The following is a 16,768-nucleotide window of genomic DNA, read 5'->3' as shown; positions in this document are numbered from 1 at the left end:
AAGCTGAAAGAAAAATGCTTTAATCACAGGAGTCACACATGTGTCCACTGGACCATCTGGGAACTCTTCTTGTTTAGCACTCGTAATAACACAAACACTAAATCCTCCTTCTCTTGTGCTGTTTTGTAGCAGTGTATACACCTGAGACTGTCACCTGTCTGTCTGTCCTGCACTCTCTCTCTGTTTCTTTCTCTCTGATTGTGGAATAAAAGTATGAACATGTATTTATAAGTTACACTTGTGTTTGAATCCTGCAGCTTATCACACATTTGATTTCCATGTGTGACAACTGCAAGTGTCCAGAGTGAGGACAGACTGAGGGACCCACTGCTGCACATCATCTGTGAGGCTTTGCACCCTGATGATCCACCAGGACAAACTCAGCAGTGTGTGAGGAAGAGGAGGAGGAAGAGCCAGCAGCAGCTGACAGATGGAGAGAATAGACAGACTGTTCCCTGTTTGTGAAGGACTGCTAGGAAAGTTTAACATAACTAATTGTCTGTCCTGAATCAGTCTTATTAGGTAATGTTCAAATAATGTTATCATTCCAGTGTTTTCAGTGTGGGAGAAAGTACTCAGGGCCTTCAAGTTACACACTATGAAAGGCAGCAACAAGTTTAATATTCAGAAACCTAAAGTATGTATCAGCAGCAGAATGGAGCTAAAAATAAATGTTTGTTTCAGTTCTATGAAGCTTTGAGTATTTTGGATTAGTAGTACTGCTGTGTTTGTTGCATCATATTGCTGTAATTGTTTATATGCTTTATATATTCTGAGGTAAGTTGATCTATAGTGTTACATCATATTCTATAAGGATGTTATGTGTTTGTATACTTTCTGCCCAGTTTGACCCATTTAGCAGAAGTCAGCCTGTTTAAGGCTCTGATATCTATTCTGTATGACTTAAAGCAGTTATGACATGGTCTGATTTTCTCACCCAATAAAGGAATATTTAATATATCAGTCTACTCTTCATTCTATCAGCAACAGTTATCACAGCTCGTACATTTTCTTTTTACACATATATGTAAGCATTGAGCCAAATTTAGTAATGCCAACATATTGAAAGAACAATGTTTGTCTCATTTATATAATACATCTGTATATACACTGTCAGAGATACTTGTCTTTGAGTGAAGATTTAAGGTGATAGGAAATATAATTAACTGCTACTTGCATCTTTGACCCAGAGTTCAAGCTCATATATATATATATGACAATACATATAATATTGTCCATATTATATTAACATTACCACAGTGAGATGACTTTAGTCTCATGAATAACATTAGCTAATTATTATTTACTAACTAATCTTGAAATGACTGTTCAGTACAGAAATGAAGTCCAACTATCATGTTTTACAGTCCTGTGGTCTCAACTAATCAAAGTGATGTCATGACAAAAATGAATGAACAACAAAACATTTTTCTCCTTCATTTCTGTCAAACAAAGCTGTATGAAACATTTCTCGCGGTTAGTATCATGGTTGCTAGGCAACCTGAACAGCGCGACGAAGGCTAGACCGTCCCATTTCACAAGCCTCTCACTTCCGCACTTCCCGTACTTGTAGTACGCACCGTACGTAGTACGCGTAGTGTGCGTACTTCAAGCGTGCAGACGCAGCGGTTGAAGAGTCCGTGAAAAACTACAAGGAATCCCAGAATGCACCTCACGCGCGTCCGCTGAAATGGAGAAAAGGTGTCCTCGCGCGGAACTTTAGATGAGTTCTTAAAATCTTCTATCTCTCGTTACAGAATTATCGAATTGACTTTTTTTTCATCTAGATAAAATACTATTAAGACGTAATATAAAAAACAAAGTTGTAATTTTCAAAACCTTTATGTCTGTTAATCTCACGGTTGAAGCCAGCTTTACCGGGTGGGTAACACGGAATGTTGACGGTGTGACACCAGACTCGGGCAGTAGAAGTCGCTCTGTGTTCAGAATTTGTCTTATATTTCAGCTCCATCTAAACATTTGGATTTCAGCCAACCTAAATGAGTTTCAGAGGTGACAGCGATGATGACGACAGCTGCTGTAAACGAAGAGTCGCGTATGTTTACAGCCCGGAGTACATCCAGACCTGCGACACTTTATCCAAAGTGCCAAACCGGGTGAGTTGAACTGAATGAGAGGCGTTACAGAGCTAGTTAGGTAGCAGCCTTTTCCTAATCTGGAAAACGATATCCTTGTCTTTACCTCTGTTACCAGGCGAGTATGGTCCACTCACTGATAGAAGCCTATGGACTGCTTCAACACATGAGGTGAGCTGCTGGTGTTTGCACCGAGAGAGAACACAGTTGGTATTGTTTTTGTCAGTGAGCAGGAGAGGATGTGCAAAAGTGTACCCAGGAAATTTTGCAAAGCTGAAACTCATTTAAGCTCTGTTAGTACTGTTAGTACTTAAATCAGTCTAAATCAGTCTAAAGCCCAAATCTCGCTTTATCAAAAATCCACCAGTGTTTTGTTTGTGGTGTAGAGGAACAGAAAAAAGCTTTGGACCCAATGAAGTGACTCCAATAGTGGAGCAATATGGTCAAATCTACGTGTACCTCTAAAGACTGTGGCTGCTGGCCAAATCATTATCCCACTAATGATTTGGATATTTCTGCAATTAAAGCATTGCAGTAGTCTAACCTGCTTGTCATGAATGAGTGAGCCAATTTCTCAGAGTCAGTTTGAGAGAAGAATTTTCTGACTTCTGATGGTAGAAACCCATTCTGGTTCAGTTCAGTTCAATTAAAATGTATTTGTATAACACCAAATCACAACAGTTCTTTCAAGGCTCTTTATATTGTAAGGTAAAGACCCAACCATAATACAGAGAAAACCTCAGCAATCAGATGACCTCCCCCCATGAGCAAGCACTTGGTGACTGTGGGATAGAAAACCTCCCTTCTAACAGGAAGAACCAGGCTCAGGGATGCGCAGTCATCTGGGTGGTCAGGGGTGAGGGGAGGGAGAAGGACAAAAGACACACTGTGGAAGATGAAGGTGGGTGGATCAATCCAAATATCAATAGTATCTATACCAAAGCTAGTATTTGTATCGGATCTATATAAAAGTTAGCATTATTGCACAGGAGTAGTGGGAGAGGACCAGCGATTAATAACTAATGATTAAAGCAGCAGAGTGCTGTATAAACACACTGAGAGTGAAAACAGGTGAGTGAAGAAGAAACATTTATTCTGTCATGGGAAGCCCCTATCACCGTTGGCCTATTGCAGCGTAACTAAAGCAGGATTCAGGGAATTATTAAGATGTTGGTCGAAAGTGGGAACACTGTCCAAAATGGTGCCAAAGTTCCTCACTTGCTCACTGTGAGAAAGGGATGATAACAAAAACCTCCTGAGACAAAAGTTTTACTACTGCTCGGCTGGTAGGTGGCAGAGATGGTGACAATCTTCTAGCAACAAAAGAAATCACTAGGAAGTTTCAGGTGCAGCATCTTCTTTCACCCAGCGAGAGCCAACAACCTCCCTAGTAACCACTGATTGTGTCACGTCCACTATGGTGGACAGCCCTTGAAGCAACGTGCGTGTGAAGTACAAATAAAACTTGACTAAATAGATTAGCTACTACAACATTAAATAATTTACTTTACTTTAAGTGTAAAACCATACATTAACTCTCCAAAATGCCAGTCCCTGCCTGCAATTCCCAAAGTGTGGGCTGAGACCCCCTGCAGAGCCGTGCAGGTACTGCAGATTGGCTGCAGTAATAAAAGAAATTCAGTTTGAAATTCCTCACAAAGGTGCACAGTTGCATATTCATATGAATTTATTCAGTTATAAAAAATGTTTAAAAAAAAAGCTGAATTAAAACTGGTAATAGGATGTCAGCTCATAACTGTTATTTTTAACTCCATTTCTCCTGTCTGTTTGTCACTGCAGTGTCTCTGCTGTTAAATCACTCTTTCTCTCTGCTTTCTCCAGCATTGTCAAACCCCACGTGGCCACTATAGAGGAAATGGCCAAATTCCACACTGATTCCTACCTGGAGCATCTCCACAAGATCAGCCAGGACGGGGACAACGATGACCCCCAGTCCGCTGACTACGGCCTGGGTGAGCAAAACACATTGCTACCTTTTTATTATTTAATCTTTAATGTGTTAAACCCACACAGTTTTAGTGCAGTGTGACGTCAGTGGGGTACTGGTTTAATGTAACACTGCACTTAATAACACTGACAGCGATCATAAATGTTCTCCTCAAATAATGTTTTTTTCTTTTGTTTGAGACACAAGTGCTTAAAAAAAAAAATCTAAGGGTATGTTTGTTGATCTTGTCCCACTCCGAGGATCCCACTGTTGTTTGTTGTTCTTGGATGGGTTGTATGTTAGTCCATCCTTTTCCGAGGTTTACATTTCTAACTTTAGACTAAGCTTCAAGTTCACCCTGCTTGTTTTTGTTTCATGACATTCCCTTATCCTTTATCTTTCTAACTCTCTCTCTTTTTTAACTCAGTAAAGTTCTCATTCAAGGACTTGAGTTGCCCTTCAGATTTCAGTGCGGTTTAAGGCACAAATATCAGAGAAAATTTTTGTGCTTTTTCATGTCGTCATAAAATCCAAGCATTATATTAGGGGCCTGTCGAAGTAACTCAGTGTTTATTAGTGGCGTTTCAGTGTCACTTCTTACTGGCATACATCACTAGGGTAACATATGCTGCAGACCTAACCAGATCAGTTAAGACACCACCAAGTGACCAATCAGTTCTTTGGAAAATAGTGTTACGATACCTGGGAAAGCCGATCATATGAGACTGATAAGCCCTCGATTAACTTGTCGAGTTGATAACCATCTGCATGTGACTGCTTCCTCTGATGGCTGATGTCAGTGTAAATAAAGCTAGATAACTGAATTCAGTTCAGTTTTATTTATATAGCGCCTGCTGTATTTTCTCCCTCCAGGCTATGACTGTCCAGTGGTCGAGGGCATATATGACTATGCAGCAGGAGTAGGGGGCGCTACGCTGACGGCAGCTCAGACTCTGTTGGACCAAAAGTGTGACGTGGCCATCAACTGGGCAGGAGGGTGGCACCACGCCAAGAAGTAGGCTAACTCACTTTAGTGTCCTCTTCCTGTGTGCTCCGTTACATGTGTATATAGTGTCTCTCAGCAGGCCGTCTTCCTGACCCATGCCCTCCTTTTGCACCTAAACCAGTTTTAGATGAGCACTTGTTCAATCAGTACTTGTCAGTTTAAGAACAGAGACAGTGTTTGGTGGATAATGTGACTTTATTTATCCACTCAGAACAAAATCTATTGGCTATGTCGGTTTAATCGGATCTGTAGACAGTAATAGCCCATTAATGTGTGCCGATGTGATGTAATCGCGCTGTTGCAGACAGTCGCATAAATGCCTGTGATGGCAGAATTGCAGCTGGATTATTTGTCACTCATGAGGGTGAGAATGGCGAGCATAAATAGAGCCCCAAGCAGCCAGTTTCCCCTCTCCACTGAAAGATCTACTGTAGGAATCACTGTTTAGATCAACTGCATAAAGCATATCTGCATAAAGCTTTAGAGACATTACACACTGGTCACCGAACAGTCGTTGTTGTGCTTGTGTCAGTCACTATGGGTTAACTGATCCAGCTGTGATCAGGTGTTTCAGGGCTAGACTCAGAACTTGTTAAACCATCAATTTCCATCAGTTACATCAAATGGCCTGAAGAGGGTGCTCTTGACAAAGCAGTACATTTCAAACATGGCGCTTCGTCTTCATCTCTCTTATCGTCCAGGGATGAGGCTTCAGGCTTCTGTTACGTGAACGATGCCGTGCTGGGAATCCTCAGACTGAGAGAGAAATATGAAAGAGTCCTGTATGTGGACATTGACCTGCATCATGGAGATGGTACACACCAAACACTGTTTTGACTTTTTCACAATTTAAAATAAGCTTCTTTTACATTTTGTCATCCTCACAGCGTTTTTTTGTTGTTGTTTCTTTTGGTTCCAGCTTTAAAAAGCTCTTTCCTCCCCTTTGGTCTCTGTAGGTGTTGAAGATGCCTTCAGCTTCACATCCAAAGTTATGACCGTTTCACTGCACAAGTTCTCGCCCGGGTTCTTCCCAGGTCAGGCAGTACAGTGAGATTAACCTCAGCGTGCCTTAATATGCCAATTTGAATTATGAGACCGTGTTGGATAAGTTTGTGCTTGCTTAGGTACGGGTGACCTGTGTGACACCGGGCTGGGTAAAGGCCGCTGGTACGCTGTGAACGTCCCGCTGGAGGACGGCATCAAGGACGACAGATACTACCAGGTTTTTACCAGGTACGCACACTCATATACACACACAGAGAAACTGTAGCGCTGTCCTCCTATATAACTCCAAGAGATCAGAGGTCAGGGTCATCCATTGATGAGTGCTATGGAGCATGTGCAAGTTCAGCATTTTATCAGGGACACTTTAGCAGGGAAATCCTTCCATTGTGAGGCTTAAACTGGGGATTTTCTAGTTGAAGGAGTTTCTCTATGCTGAGCACTCAATGCAAATGTGTCGCCTCTAAAAGGAAATAAAGGGTTAAGACCCGTTTGTTTGTCCTCTCTATGTCAGCATCTGTGTGGCGCAGATTCTGTGATCTTGAACAGGAGGAGCAGAGTTTGTTTCCTCTCGGCTGCTTATAAAGCCTTAAAATCTGTATTTGAGCAAAAGAGCAAAAGAAGTGTAGGCGGTGTTTTTTTTCTGGGGGGGGGGGTTTGGCAAGCACCAAGCAGCAATCATCTCAGCTCTGTGTGTGATTGCTGGGATGATTCCAAGAGGTTTTTTTGTTTTGTTTTTTTAATGGAGTGGCACAAGAGTAAGACAGAGGGGTCTCAGTGGAAATCAGACATAAACAGAGTGTAGAAAATTAGCATAGAAAACACTGGATGTGATTTTCAGGCCCATGTGCCCTCATACACGTAATGCTACAGTTACAAAACAGGAATTAAGACTTTTTTTAGTACTCATAAAAAAACTCATAAAAACACTTAATTAGTCTAATAACACTAAAGTTACAGCGTCAAAATAAACGTACAAATACTCATTATACACAATTGAATACGCAATGTTATTGGGTTATAATTATTCATTCTCTAATGTTTATGTCAGGTTAATGGGGAGAGAACATTTTATTTGCCTATGTGCTGCTTTGTTGGGTTAGCTTTAATAATACGGCATCACTGTTATTGTGCAAAAGTCTTGAGTCGCCCTCATTTCTTCATAGTTTGCCTCCAAGGAGTATTTCTTGTCAGGCTTTCTGAAGGTCTTTCAATGTTTCTCTTTTATCGGCTGCTTTTTCAGTTATTTTCAGTCTAGTCCATTTTCAGAAGATTGTTTTTTGTTTGTTAAGCCCGTTTAACACTGTACTACGCATCATTCAGGCATAAAATCACATCATTTGTTCCAATTTCTTTAGCCAAATCTATGAAAAATGTCAAATATAACAAAGTGGTTCTCAGAGAGCTATTAGATTAAGAAGTCTTGCCATATCTCTGCATCGTGTGCAGTTTCCTCAAAAACAAACTGAGGAAACCTAAAAAAGCATGTAGTACATACAGTAGATGAACAGTAAGAGTACAAGTCATGTCCTTACAGGGCTCGCAAAATTTCACAATCCCTGGTAGCCCTTCGGGCAGGCACTCTTCAGTTTTTGGTAGCCCAAAATAAATTTAAGTAGCCCGGAAAAAAAATGAGAACAATTTTTTGATGGATGTTTTGTTTCCTTTACAGTAATATACATTAAAGTATAATATTGTAAAGGAAACAAAACATCCATCAAAAAATTGTTAAAACACAAATTACAAGAATTGTATAAAAATTATAATCATCAACTCAAATATTTGGAACTGTGTAGAACATGAATCAGTCTGTGTCAGATCCTGAATCTGAAATTTCCACTGAAGTCCCGGGTAAGAGGTGAGTGGAACCAAGATCGAGGCCATTTGCTTTTTGAAGTTTGCAAATACGGCTAAATGTTGCCAATGGTAGTTCACTCTTTGCAACATAGTACGCTGTTCTAAACAGCTTTTTCAGGACTTCTTCTTGTGCTTGGTTTATTTTTAGTATGTTTTTGCAATTGCTGTTTGTTCTGGGAAAGATACTGCAGACTGAGCAATAATGCATTTCTTGCATTTCTCATGGATTCTGATGGGGTCTTTCTTAAAATTACTGGTCCCAGTAACAAAGGCGCTTGTCGACTCAGATATCGAGGGAAACTCACGACACACCCGGCAGAACATTATTGTATTTACGTTGTCATATTCCAGCCACAGAAATTGTCCATGAAACCAAAAAAGCTGAGCTTTCTTCTTGCCTCATAGTCTGATTTGTCATAACTTTTCCGTTTTGTGGCAGGCTTTTCTTTGGCTGTCTTCTTCACCCTGACTTGTCTTATTTGGCTCAGCAGAACTAAAATACCTGCGTAAATCCTGCTGCTTTTACACACGTACTTACATAACGGTCAGCGATTCTCTGCGCAATCAACCTCTCACATGTTTAAGTTTGCTGTGGGAGATTTCACTTGTCAGGTTTGAATAGTAAGCTAATGAGTGATAAGACGATGTCAGAGGAATTGGTGCGCAATTAATCTGTCACTCACCAATCAGTGCTGCCGCTCTCTACACACCGTTTGCGCGATCGCAAAGTGAAAGGAAAAGCAAAGAACATTCAAACGCGATTTCAATATGTCACATATTGACAGAGGCTCGTCGATGCCAATGAAATAATTACCCAGCTACATTTGCGAAAGAATGCAAAAGCATTGACACATTCCTTCCTATGATAGCCCGACGGCTGAGTTAGATTTTGGTTGCCCGACTGGAAAAATCGCTAGCCCCGGGACATCGGGCTAGCGATTTTGCAAGCCCTGCCTTAACAAAACAAGACCTGACAAAACCTGGAGAACTATTCCTGAAGACTACTTTTTATCCTTGCTGTAATTTCATCATTGCGGATCAGCCGGCATCTGTGAGCTGATGGTAATGGAAATTAAAATTGCTCTCCATTTCTCAGCGTCAACTTCCAATGGGTGAAAGTCTTTTCTTGTAAAGTAACTAATGCAAGTGACTGAAAACTCATATCCCATCCATCCACTTCCACTTCTCCAATTCGAGGTCATGTGTGGGTGCTAGAGTCATAGGGCAAAAGGTGGTGTACATCCTGGACAGGTTGCTGGTCTTTCATTGGTTTAACACAGAGAGACAAACACTGATACCTAACCTAACAATTGCATGGGTTTAGACTGTGAAAGAAAGCTGGAGTACTCAGAGAGAGCCGGGGAGACTGTGCAAACTCCACAAAAAAGACAGAGTAGTGCTCCAGCTCTGTGAAATAATGAGTAAGCTACATGTAGACTAATACTTAATCACTCTTTATTGGTATAATCACAGGCTACTGCTTTAGCACCTCTAATTGGTGGAAGTAACTGAACAAATTGGGTGTAAGTGTTTTGTTTTAGTGTTCTACACTTTCTATAAAGTTATTGTTGTTCAGAACAGAATGTACAGGTAAGGCTTTTTTTTAAGTCATGTTAGCCATCACTGCTTGAGTGCCAGCAAACTTTTTGTTGGCTCAAAAGGCCCTATGGTAGTGACTATGCACATAAGCACAATTAGTCACCGAAGTCTATAAATTTTCCTGAATTGTTTTCTTTTTTGGATGCTTGATAACCAAACGATATGCATCCTCTGCGAGTAACAGAATTCTTTCTGCCATCTTCTTTTTACAGCGTCCTGCAGGAGGTGCGGGCACAGTTCAACCCGGAGGCGATAGTGATGCAGCTGGGTGCCGACACAATGGCGGGCGACCCTATGTGCTCCTTCAACATGACCCCTGTTGGGGTGGGCAAGTGTCTGCAGTATGTCCTGCAGTGGCAGCTACCTACACTCCTGCTGGGCGGAGGTACGCTTCACGTATGTGTTTATTATTCTGGCTGATGTTGATGTGTGTGTTGGTATATCTCCACGTATGGGTGTATGTGCATGTTTCTTGGAGAGCTGAGGTAGTCCAGATGTAATGGTGTAGTGTACCTTCTCTTTTGTGCGTGTTTGTGTTTGCTTTGAATTTCTGAGTCCGTTACTTAAGCACATTTACACACAAAAACACACACACACTGCCCTGTCCCAGACTCCTCAGCCCTTGGCCAGATGATAGCTACTAATTATACAACACAATGAATCCATTTTACTCAACTACAATCCCACCTCTCTTCCTTTCTCTCCCCTCCCGCTCTGTCCTACATACTTTCTCCTCAGTCCATTCCCTCCATCTTTAAACTTTCTCTGTGTCTTCTGTATGTGGGAGGCTTTATAGTTTTTCTTCCAGAGGATTTTGTCATGTTAGCTTCCTTTTTTTGGTCTGAAGAGCTACACAAAGCTGTATAAATGTGAAAGTACAAATGAACTCTCATTGCACACACATTCAGCTGAACACAAGAATGAAATGGCTCAGGTCAACAAAAGAATAGACTGTATGCAAAAGCTGTTCATAACCACATGGACACACATAACTGCTAATCAATGCTAAATAAAAGAATAAATAAGTACTCAGATTTCATGCACTAGTTCCACTGGAGAACAAATCTGCTATTTGACAGATAAAAAATTAGAAATTGAAATACTTCAAAACAGCAGCACAAACAGTGCAACTTTAACAAGAAAAAAAACCATCCTCCATACATTTGTTCTGTAGCACACTGTAAACATGTTTATGTCAGCTTTTATATGTATAGTTAACATAGGAGTCTTCTGAGATTGTTAGTCGGCCTCAAGTGGCCATTAGAGGAACTGCAGTTTGGACACATAATTAGATACAGGGTATTTGATAGGTTAGTTTAGTTTAGTTTTTTAATTTAAAATTTTCTCTCAGACATGTTTTTTTATTCTTTGTTTGTGATTTAGCATTTTGACATGGGAATCTATGGTTATTGACACCTCAAGTAGCCACTGGAGGAACTGCACTTTTTTGGCACTTGTGAGAATTGGCTTCATTTTTCACTGCTTTGAAGTTGAAAGTTACTGGCATTTTCTTACACTTCATGACTTAGTACCAAAGGGTGGATGTAGAGAAATTTTCTTAGGGTGCCATGGAAATCAAATGGCGTGGCAAAATCAAAGCCTTTTTTAACACATATGCATGTGTTACATATAGCGCTGTAACGTTAATCTCGTTAAAATGACATTAACGACAAACAGCAAATCTCCGTTAGCGAGTTATCGCGGATCGCCGCTTGCGTGGGGCTGGACGGCGCTAATGCATCGATGAGCTAACAGCGCTAATGCGTTGACGGCGTGCAGCCCGTCACACGGGGTGATCCGCGATAACTCGCTAACGGAGTTTTGCTGCATTAATGTGGCTAACAAGATTAACGCTGACAGCACTTGTTACATATTGTTAAAATGATTCAAATGCAGTAAGTATACACGTGTTTCATTTAAATATATTCTATAACTTAATTATGTTCTGTAGCCCACATATTTAACCTTTTCATTTTTGTAACACGTGAATTTGTTTTTATTTTATGTACTGTATAGCCTGTATAATAAATAAATACATATAAAAATAGACATTTGTGTATCATAACTGTGTCAGTAAAATTTAAAAGCTGATGTATACTTTGAAGTCCAAACTTTCAACACAAGTTGAAATAGAGACTCAGCGTGGCTGCAGCTTGTTGCTATGTCAGCTTAATCACATGCCCGTCACGTGATTTGGAGGTGCAGCACACAGAGTGTTAATAACACTCACCTTCATTCCACCTTCAAAGTGTTAATGCTATATTATCTTAATAAACAACACTGTCATATGCAAAACTAGGGTGGCAAGAGATTACTGGTCATGGTCATATGACCTATCACAGGTGATTTAAGATGGCATCGTCCTGTGTTTCATTGTCTGACGATGAGCAGGTGTGCTCAAAATGTCATAGACTGCCAGATGCAAATAAATAAGGGAACTGGAGTCTGCAGCGTGCAAACCGATATTTCTTTTAAAAGCTTACCTCATGAAAACACATTTTTGGCCATAACCAAACTCGTTCACAAATACAAATAAGTTTGGGGATGAACTGATTAGATTTTGATGCTAAATGGTGAAGCTCACAGTGACTTCACATGATGCATCACTCAAAAAATAATTCCTCTTGTGATATCTACACACAGCCCGCAAACATCGATATATCAAAGCAAACTAACGGTTGCTCAAAGTGGATTTTCCCACCTGTTTAACTTAATAGTCACCACTTAAGAACTCCTCCTGGTTAGTGAACTACCTTGTGATGAGGACGATGAAGAGGAGGTGGAATAAGGAAATTTTTCTTTTTACAGATAAACAGATGTTGTGCTATATCCTGTGTAAAGTAATGAAGTGATTTTATTTTATATGGAAATGGTCCGGTCTGGACAGACAAATTATTAACAATACAAAGGATTTAAGTTTTATTCCAGTGGAAGAACAGCCAACACAGTAGGATCAGTAAAGTCTTCGTATGTTTTCTCTACAGGAATCATGTTTTCCAACTTTGTTTGACCCCATATTTTTTTTCCTCTGGTCATCCCATCCTGCAGTGGGTCTCTTTCCCACCAGTCGGGCCCGCCCAGTAGTTTGACATTCAAACTGCTTTAAGAAAGTGTTTGAAGGTTTGAGTGGAGAATTGAACAACAGTTTAGCAGCACACGCATGCTGAGGCACAGCCATCATTTCCCTGAGCAAACTGCGTTGTCACAAATGTGACGGGCAGTAGTTTAAAGCTGGTGCATTCAGTTTGGAGGGGAAGCTTCTGGATTGCTCTGCACTGAAACATGACGAGATGATGTTCCTTGATTAAGCAAGAAAAACATAAAGATCAGTTTGGTGGAAGAGAAATGTCTAGACAAGGAGTTTATTTCTGACAAAACTGATTAGTTTAGATTTAATTAATGAAAAATAAGTGGTAGATTTCTGCGAAAAAGGTAAAACTGTATCAAGTCAAACACTTGCTGGCTTTGTGCTTTCTTTCGACTTCAGATTCAGCTTTATTGTCACATCACAAATTTACAAAAAGTAGAATAGGGGTGAAAACCTTTTGTTGCAGAGCTCCACATTAGCAGATAAAAAAAACAAAACAAAAGCACACAATAAGAGCATATTTAGACATGTGCAAAACACAAAAGAAACAGAGCACATGACTGGGAAACCCTATAATGAACACTGGGGAGCTCCAGTGTGACGATCAGCCTGGCCAGATGTGATGTTAGGCCTTTTCTTTCTGTTTACGATTTTTCACCTGTCTATGCAGTTTTTCACTGACAAAAACAAATGTGGAAAAACGTTAGGGGTGCGAGATAAACTAGCATTCCTGCAGATGCAGTTATATCATGCTACGATTTAAGGATCAGTCCAGCTGTCAGAAATATCGTCCTGCTCCTGTTTTCTCTCATTTAAAGACAAAGATGGAGCAGTGTAGCCATGCATACACACATACATCAGCTTCAAAGCACGCAGATGTGTCCGGGCATGAACTGGGCATGCCCGGACACATCTGTGTTACAGGTGTCTGTCACATGTGGCGTGAAACTTAAGTGATGTTGATCAGTTGATGCCTTGATGTACCTCCTGACTACTTTGTCTTTGTAAAAGGAGCAATTTTTGCTCCTCTAACTGTAAGCCAATTTTACTCTGATTGGCTGCTCATCATAAACGCAAGGTTTGAACAGCTGTAAATGTTTAAAAGTTTCAAATTCACATTAAATAGTCCTCAGGGCTCCAAACCTGCCTTCATGTGGGTTCCAGGTACTCCATAAAGATTATATCATTAGTGTTTCTCCTCATATTTGTCTCTGTTCCTTTTCTCTACTCAGGAGGTTATAACCTGGCTAACACAGCTCGGTGTTGGACCTACCTGACAGCAGAAGTACTGGGAAAGACTCTCTCCTCTGAAATACCTGACCATGAGGTACACGGACACTCACACACATACTCACACACATACTCCCTTTCCATGCCTCTTACAGCCACCATCGCACACATTTACATATTCCCACATGAGAACAAATGTGCCCCTTCATTGTACCATCACACACACACACATGCATGAAAACGCAAACACACCCTCTTGTGTCCTCCGTCTGCTGAGTCACTCCATCTAATCAAAGATGGCTGCCCGATCTCAATAAAGGGGTTTGTGTACAGGTGAGCGGGACAGGTAGCAGTGTTGACAATTCCTCTCTGTCTGCTGCGATGAGCACAGACTCCTCTCAATCTCTTCTTTTATGCATCGTCTGGGTGAATGTCATTAGAGGAGTTATAGAAGCCGGACTGGAAGGACTTAAACCGAAGCTTTACCTGTCCAATTAGTTCAAAAGGGTGGACGTCGGCGAGGATTCTTAAAATAGCGAGAACACATATGCTGTTGATTTAATTTAGCGAGGAAGGAAGAAAAAAAAATGTCACTGTGTATTTTATTTGTTGACTTGTTTGTGAAACACGGGACATGTGACCAGTTGCTTTTCGGTAAATCAAACAGAGCCATCCTCTCTCCAAATAGAAATCGGCGCGCCCATCTGTCTCTCCCGCTCCTATACTCTCACACGCACAAAGAGCCTCTTTCTCAAGCAGCTGATTTTTTGGACCTTGTCTTAGTCAGATGTAATGAATAGCTGTGAGCGCCTCAGAGTGTGTGTTCGTGTGTGTGTGCACGCGCGTGTGTGCGTCCTGCCCGAGATGAAGGTACCTCTTGTTTCTCCTCGTCGGGCGTCCAATGGCCCCAAATGACCTTTGACCTCATTAAGGAGCACTCACTGAAAACAAAGCAACTATCAGTGTGGCCAGCTGCCACAGTTGATGAAGATGAGGTGACACACACACACACACACACACGGTTTTTCACCTGAAACAGTTTGAATTTTATTGTGTTTATGTCTTGTTTTTTTTCTGATTTATGAAGCAACCTATTTTCAAAGTAAACTGCAACTTCTTCTAAACGTCACATATATGTGTGTATGCATGTATGTATGTGAATGCATATGTGTGTGTGTGTGTGTGTGTGTTTGAGGCTCACTCTGCGTGCGATAAGAGGGGCATTTATCCACGATGACCAAGCAGAGCTGTTCCAGTTCCAGTGACACGGGGAACAAAAACTACCTTTGTGCCCGTTTGTGTGAGTGCGTCTTACTCCTCCTGCTCCGTTGTAGACAAAACCCCATGAATACACACATTCATTACCGTCAGATAATGCACTGGCCTGTTTTATAACGCTTCTCATGTGCTTCATTGTATGATAAATGGACACCAGTGTGGAGGAAACTCAAACTGGCAAAAGTGGCTCAAAGTCGAGGGGAAATGACTTCAAACTTGCAAAAACTCCAATTTCAAACACTCTGTTTGTTTTATCCGCTGAAATCTCACTAAAACCAGTCCGAACATATTTGCCGCTTTTAAATATTTATTTGGAAAGTGTTTATTTTCAGTCCCCGAGAGGTTTCGCGGTGTTCTGTTCTTGCAGCACACAAACTCCAAATGAAATAATTAAAAATAGCAGTCTAAAGAACACAAACATCAGTCAGAGTTGGCCAGTCACGTCAACAATAAGTGCTGTAATACTTGCTGATTACCAGACAAAATATTACACTGCAGATAACGCACACAATGCCTCTGCTTGTGTCACACTCATTATATTTCAGTATCTAATACAAACACGCCAGGATTCCAGCCACCGGGTTGAAAGTTGTTAACCTTCGCTGTTGACTCGTATTGTCTGCCGGTGCTGAGCTGATCCTGATTGACCCCCCCCCCCCCCCTCCCCCTCATTGTGCGATAGCGGCGGCTCCTAACTGCGTGTGAATCGAAGGAGCCGCAGTGTTGGGCGTGCTAAGTATAGCCGCACAGGTCAAAGGTTAGTTGGTGTCTATCATTTGACAAGAACAGTTTGTCTTTATAATGAACTTTATTTTGAGGGTGGAAACAGTTGTTCTTACTGTTATAGGAACTTTTTATTTGTCACATGTGATGTTCACATGACTGTGCTTTGCCTGTTAGCCTAGATTTATTATCTTTAATTTAAGGCGGGGTGGGGTATCATCTTATCTAAACATGTGTTATGTCATGAAGAAGGGCAAGAACCACAGTGGGGTCTTTAATACTTCTCTGAACCCCCTTAAAGTAACTTCCTGTCATTGCCACGTACACCACATCTTTAAAAGCATATGAACTTAAACATCTCGGACCTCAAGGCCACTCTCCATTTATAGTTAATAATAAAATGCCTTTATTCAAGTGGTCACTTCCACGCCAGTGGAATTGGTTTCATGGAAACAGTGTCTCTCATCATGTCATCTCTCAAGTGTTTCAATTAAATCTTTTTCAATTAAATTCAACAACTGTCACCACAAGACACTCCACAAATAGTGTTGTGGAATCTTAAAAACCTGGATTGACTATATTGTTTGACGATACAACGATCACAAGTAATACATAAACATAAGTATTGGTCTATACCTGTTAATCCCCTTGTCCCCTTGCCACGGCTGTATGAAATCAAGCACCTAGCCTTCACAGACTTATGTGAGAGATTGGGTCGTTCCAGAGAGCGTGGTACTGTGACAGGAGGCCACCGCTGCAGCAAGTCAAATTTTCTGCCTACCCTAAAGTCCACAGTCAGCTGTAAGTGGTTCCTTAACATCCTCTGGCATTAACAGATCGTGGCTATGGGGCGATCGTGGCTCAAGACTTGGCAGTTTGTCTTGCAATCGGAAGGTTGCTGGTTTTGAGCCCCGGCTCCGACAGTCTCGGTCGTTGTGTCC

At 41.1% G+C, this 16,768-nt stretch overlaps 1 protein-coding gene across 3 annotated transcripts in view; it reads left to right on the top strand.

The window, feature by feature from the left end:
* Positions 1-1,679: 1,679 nt before the first annotated feature.
* Positions 1,680-16,768, top strand: part of hdac8 (histone deacetylase 8) — a 38,573-nt gene continuing 23,484 nt past the window's right edge. The window contains exons 1-10 of one of the 3 annotated variants that reach the window (XM_039610136.1): positions 1,680-1,881; positions 1,992-2,117; positions 2,215-2,267; positions 3,939-4,069; positions 4,918-5,059; positions 5,752-5,864; positions 6,007-6,084; positions 6,175-6,283; positions 9,721-9,893; positions 13,829-13,923. In XM_039610136.1, coding sequence (XP_039466070.1) covers positions 2,001-2,117; positions 2,215-2,267; positions 3,939-4,069; positions 4,918-5,059; positions 5,752-5,864; positions 6,007-6,084; positions 6,175-6,283; positions 9,721-9,893; positions 13,829-13,923 — 1,011 coding nt within the window. In that variant the 5' untranslated portion in view covers positions 1,680-1,881; positions 1,992-2,000. The other 2 variants (XM_039610135.1, XR_005612527.1) reach the window with 2 other exon arrangements.

Source organism: Oreochromis aureus, linkage group 3 (assembly GCF_013358895.1).
Source record: "Oreochromis aureus strain Israel breed Guangdong linkage group 3, ZZ_aureus, whole genome shotgun sequence".
NCBI classification, from domain to species: domain Eukaryota; kingdom Metazoa; phylum Chordata; class Actinopteri; order Cichliformes; family Cichlidae; genus Oreochromis; species Oreochromis aureus.
Note: the sequence above shows the minus strand (reverse complement) of the source record. Positions and strands in the feature narration are given on the sequence as shown.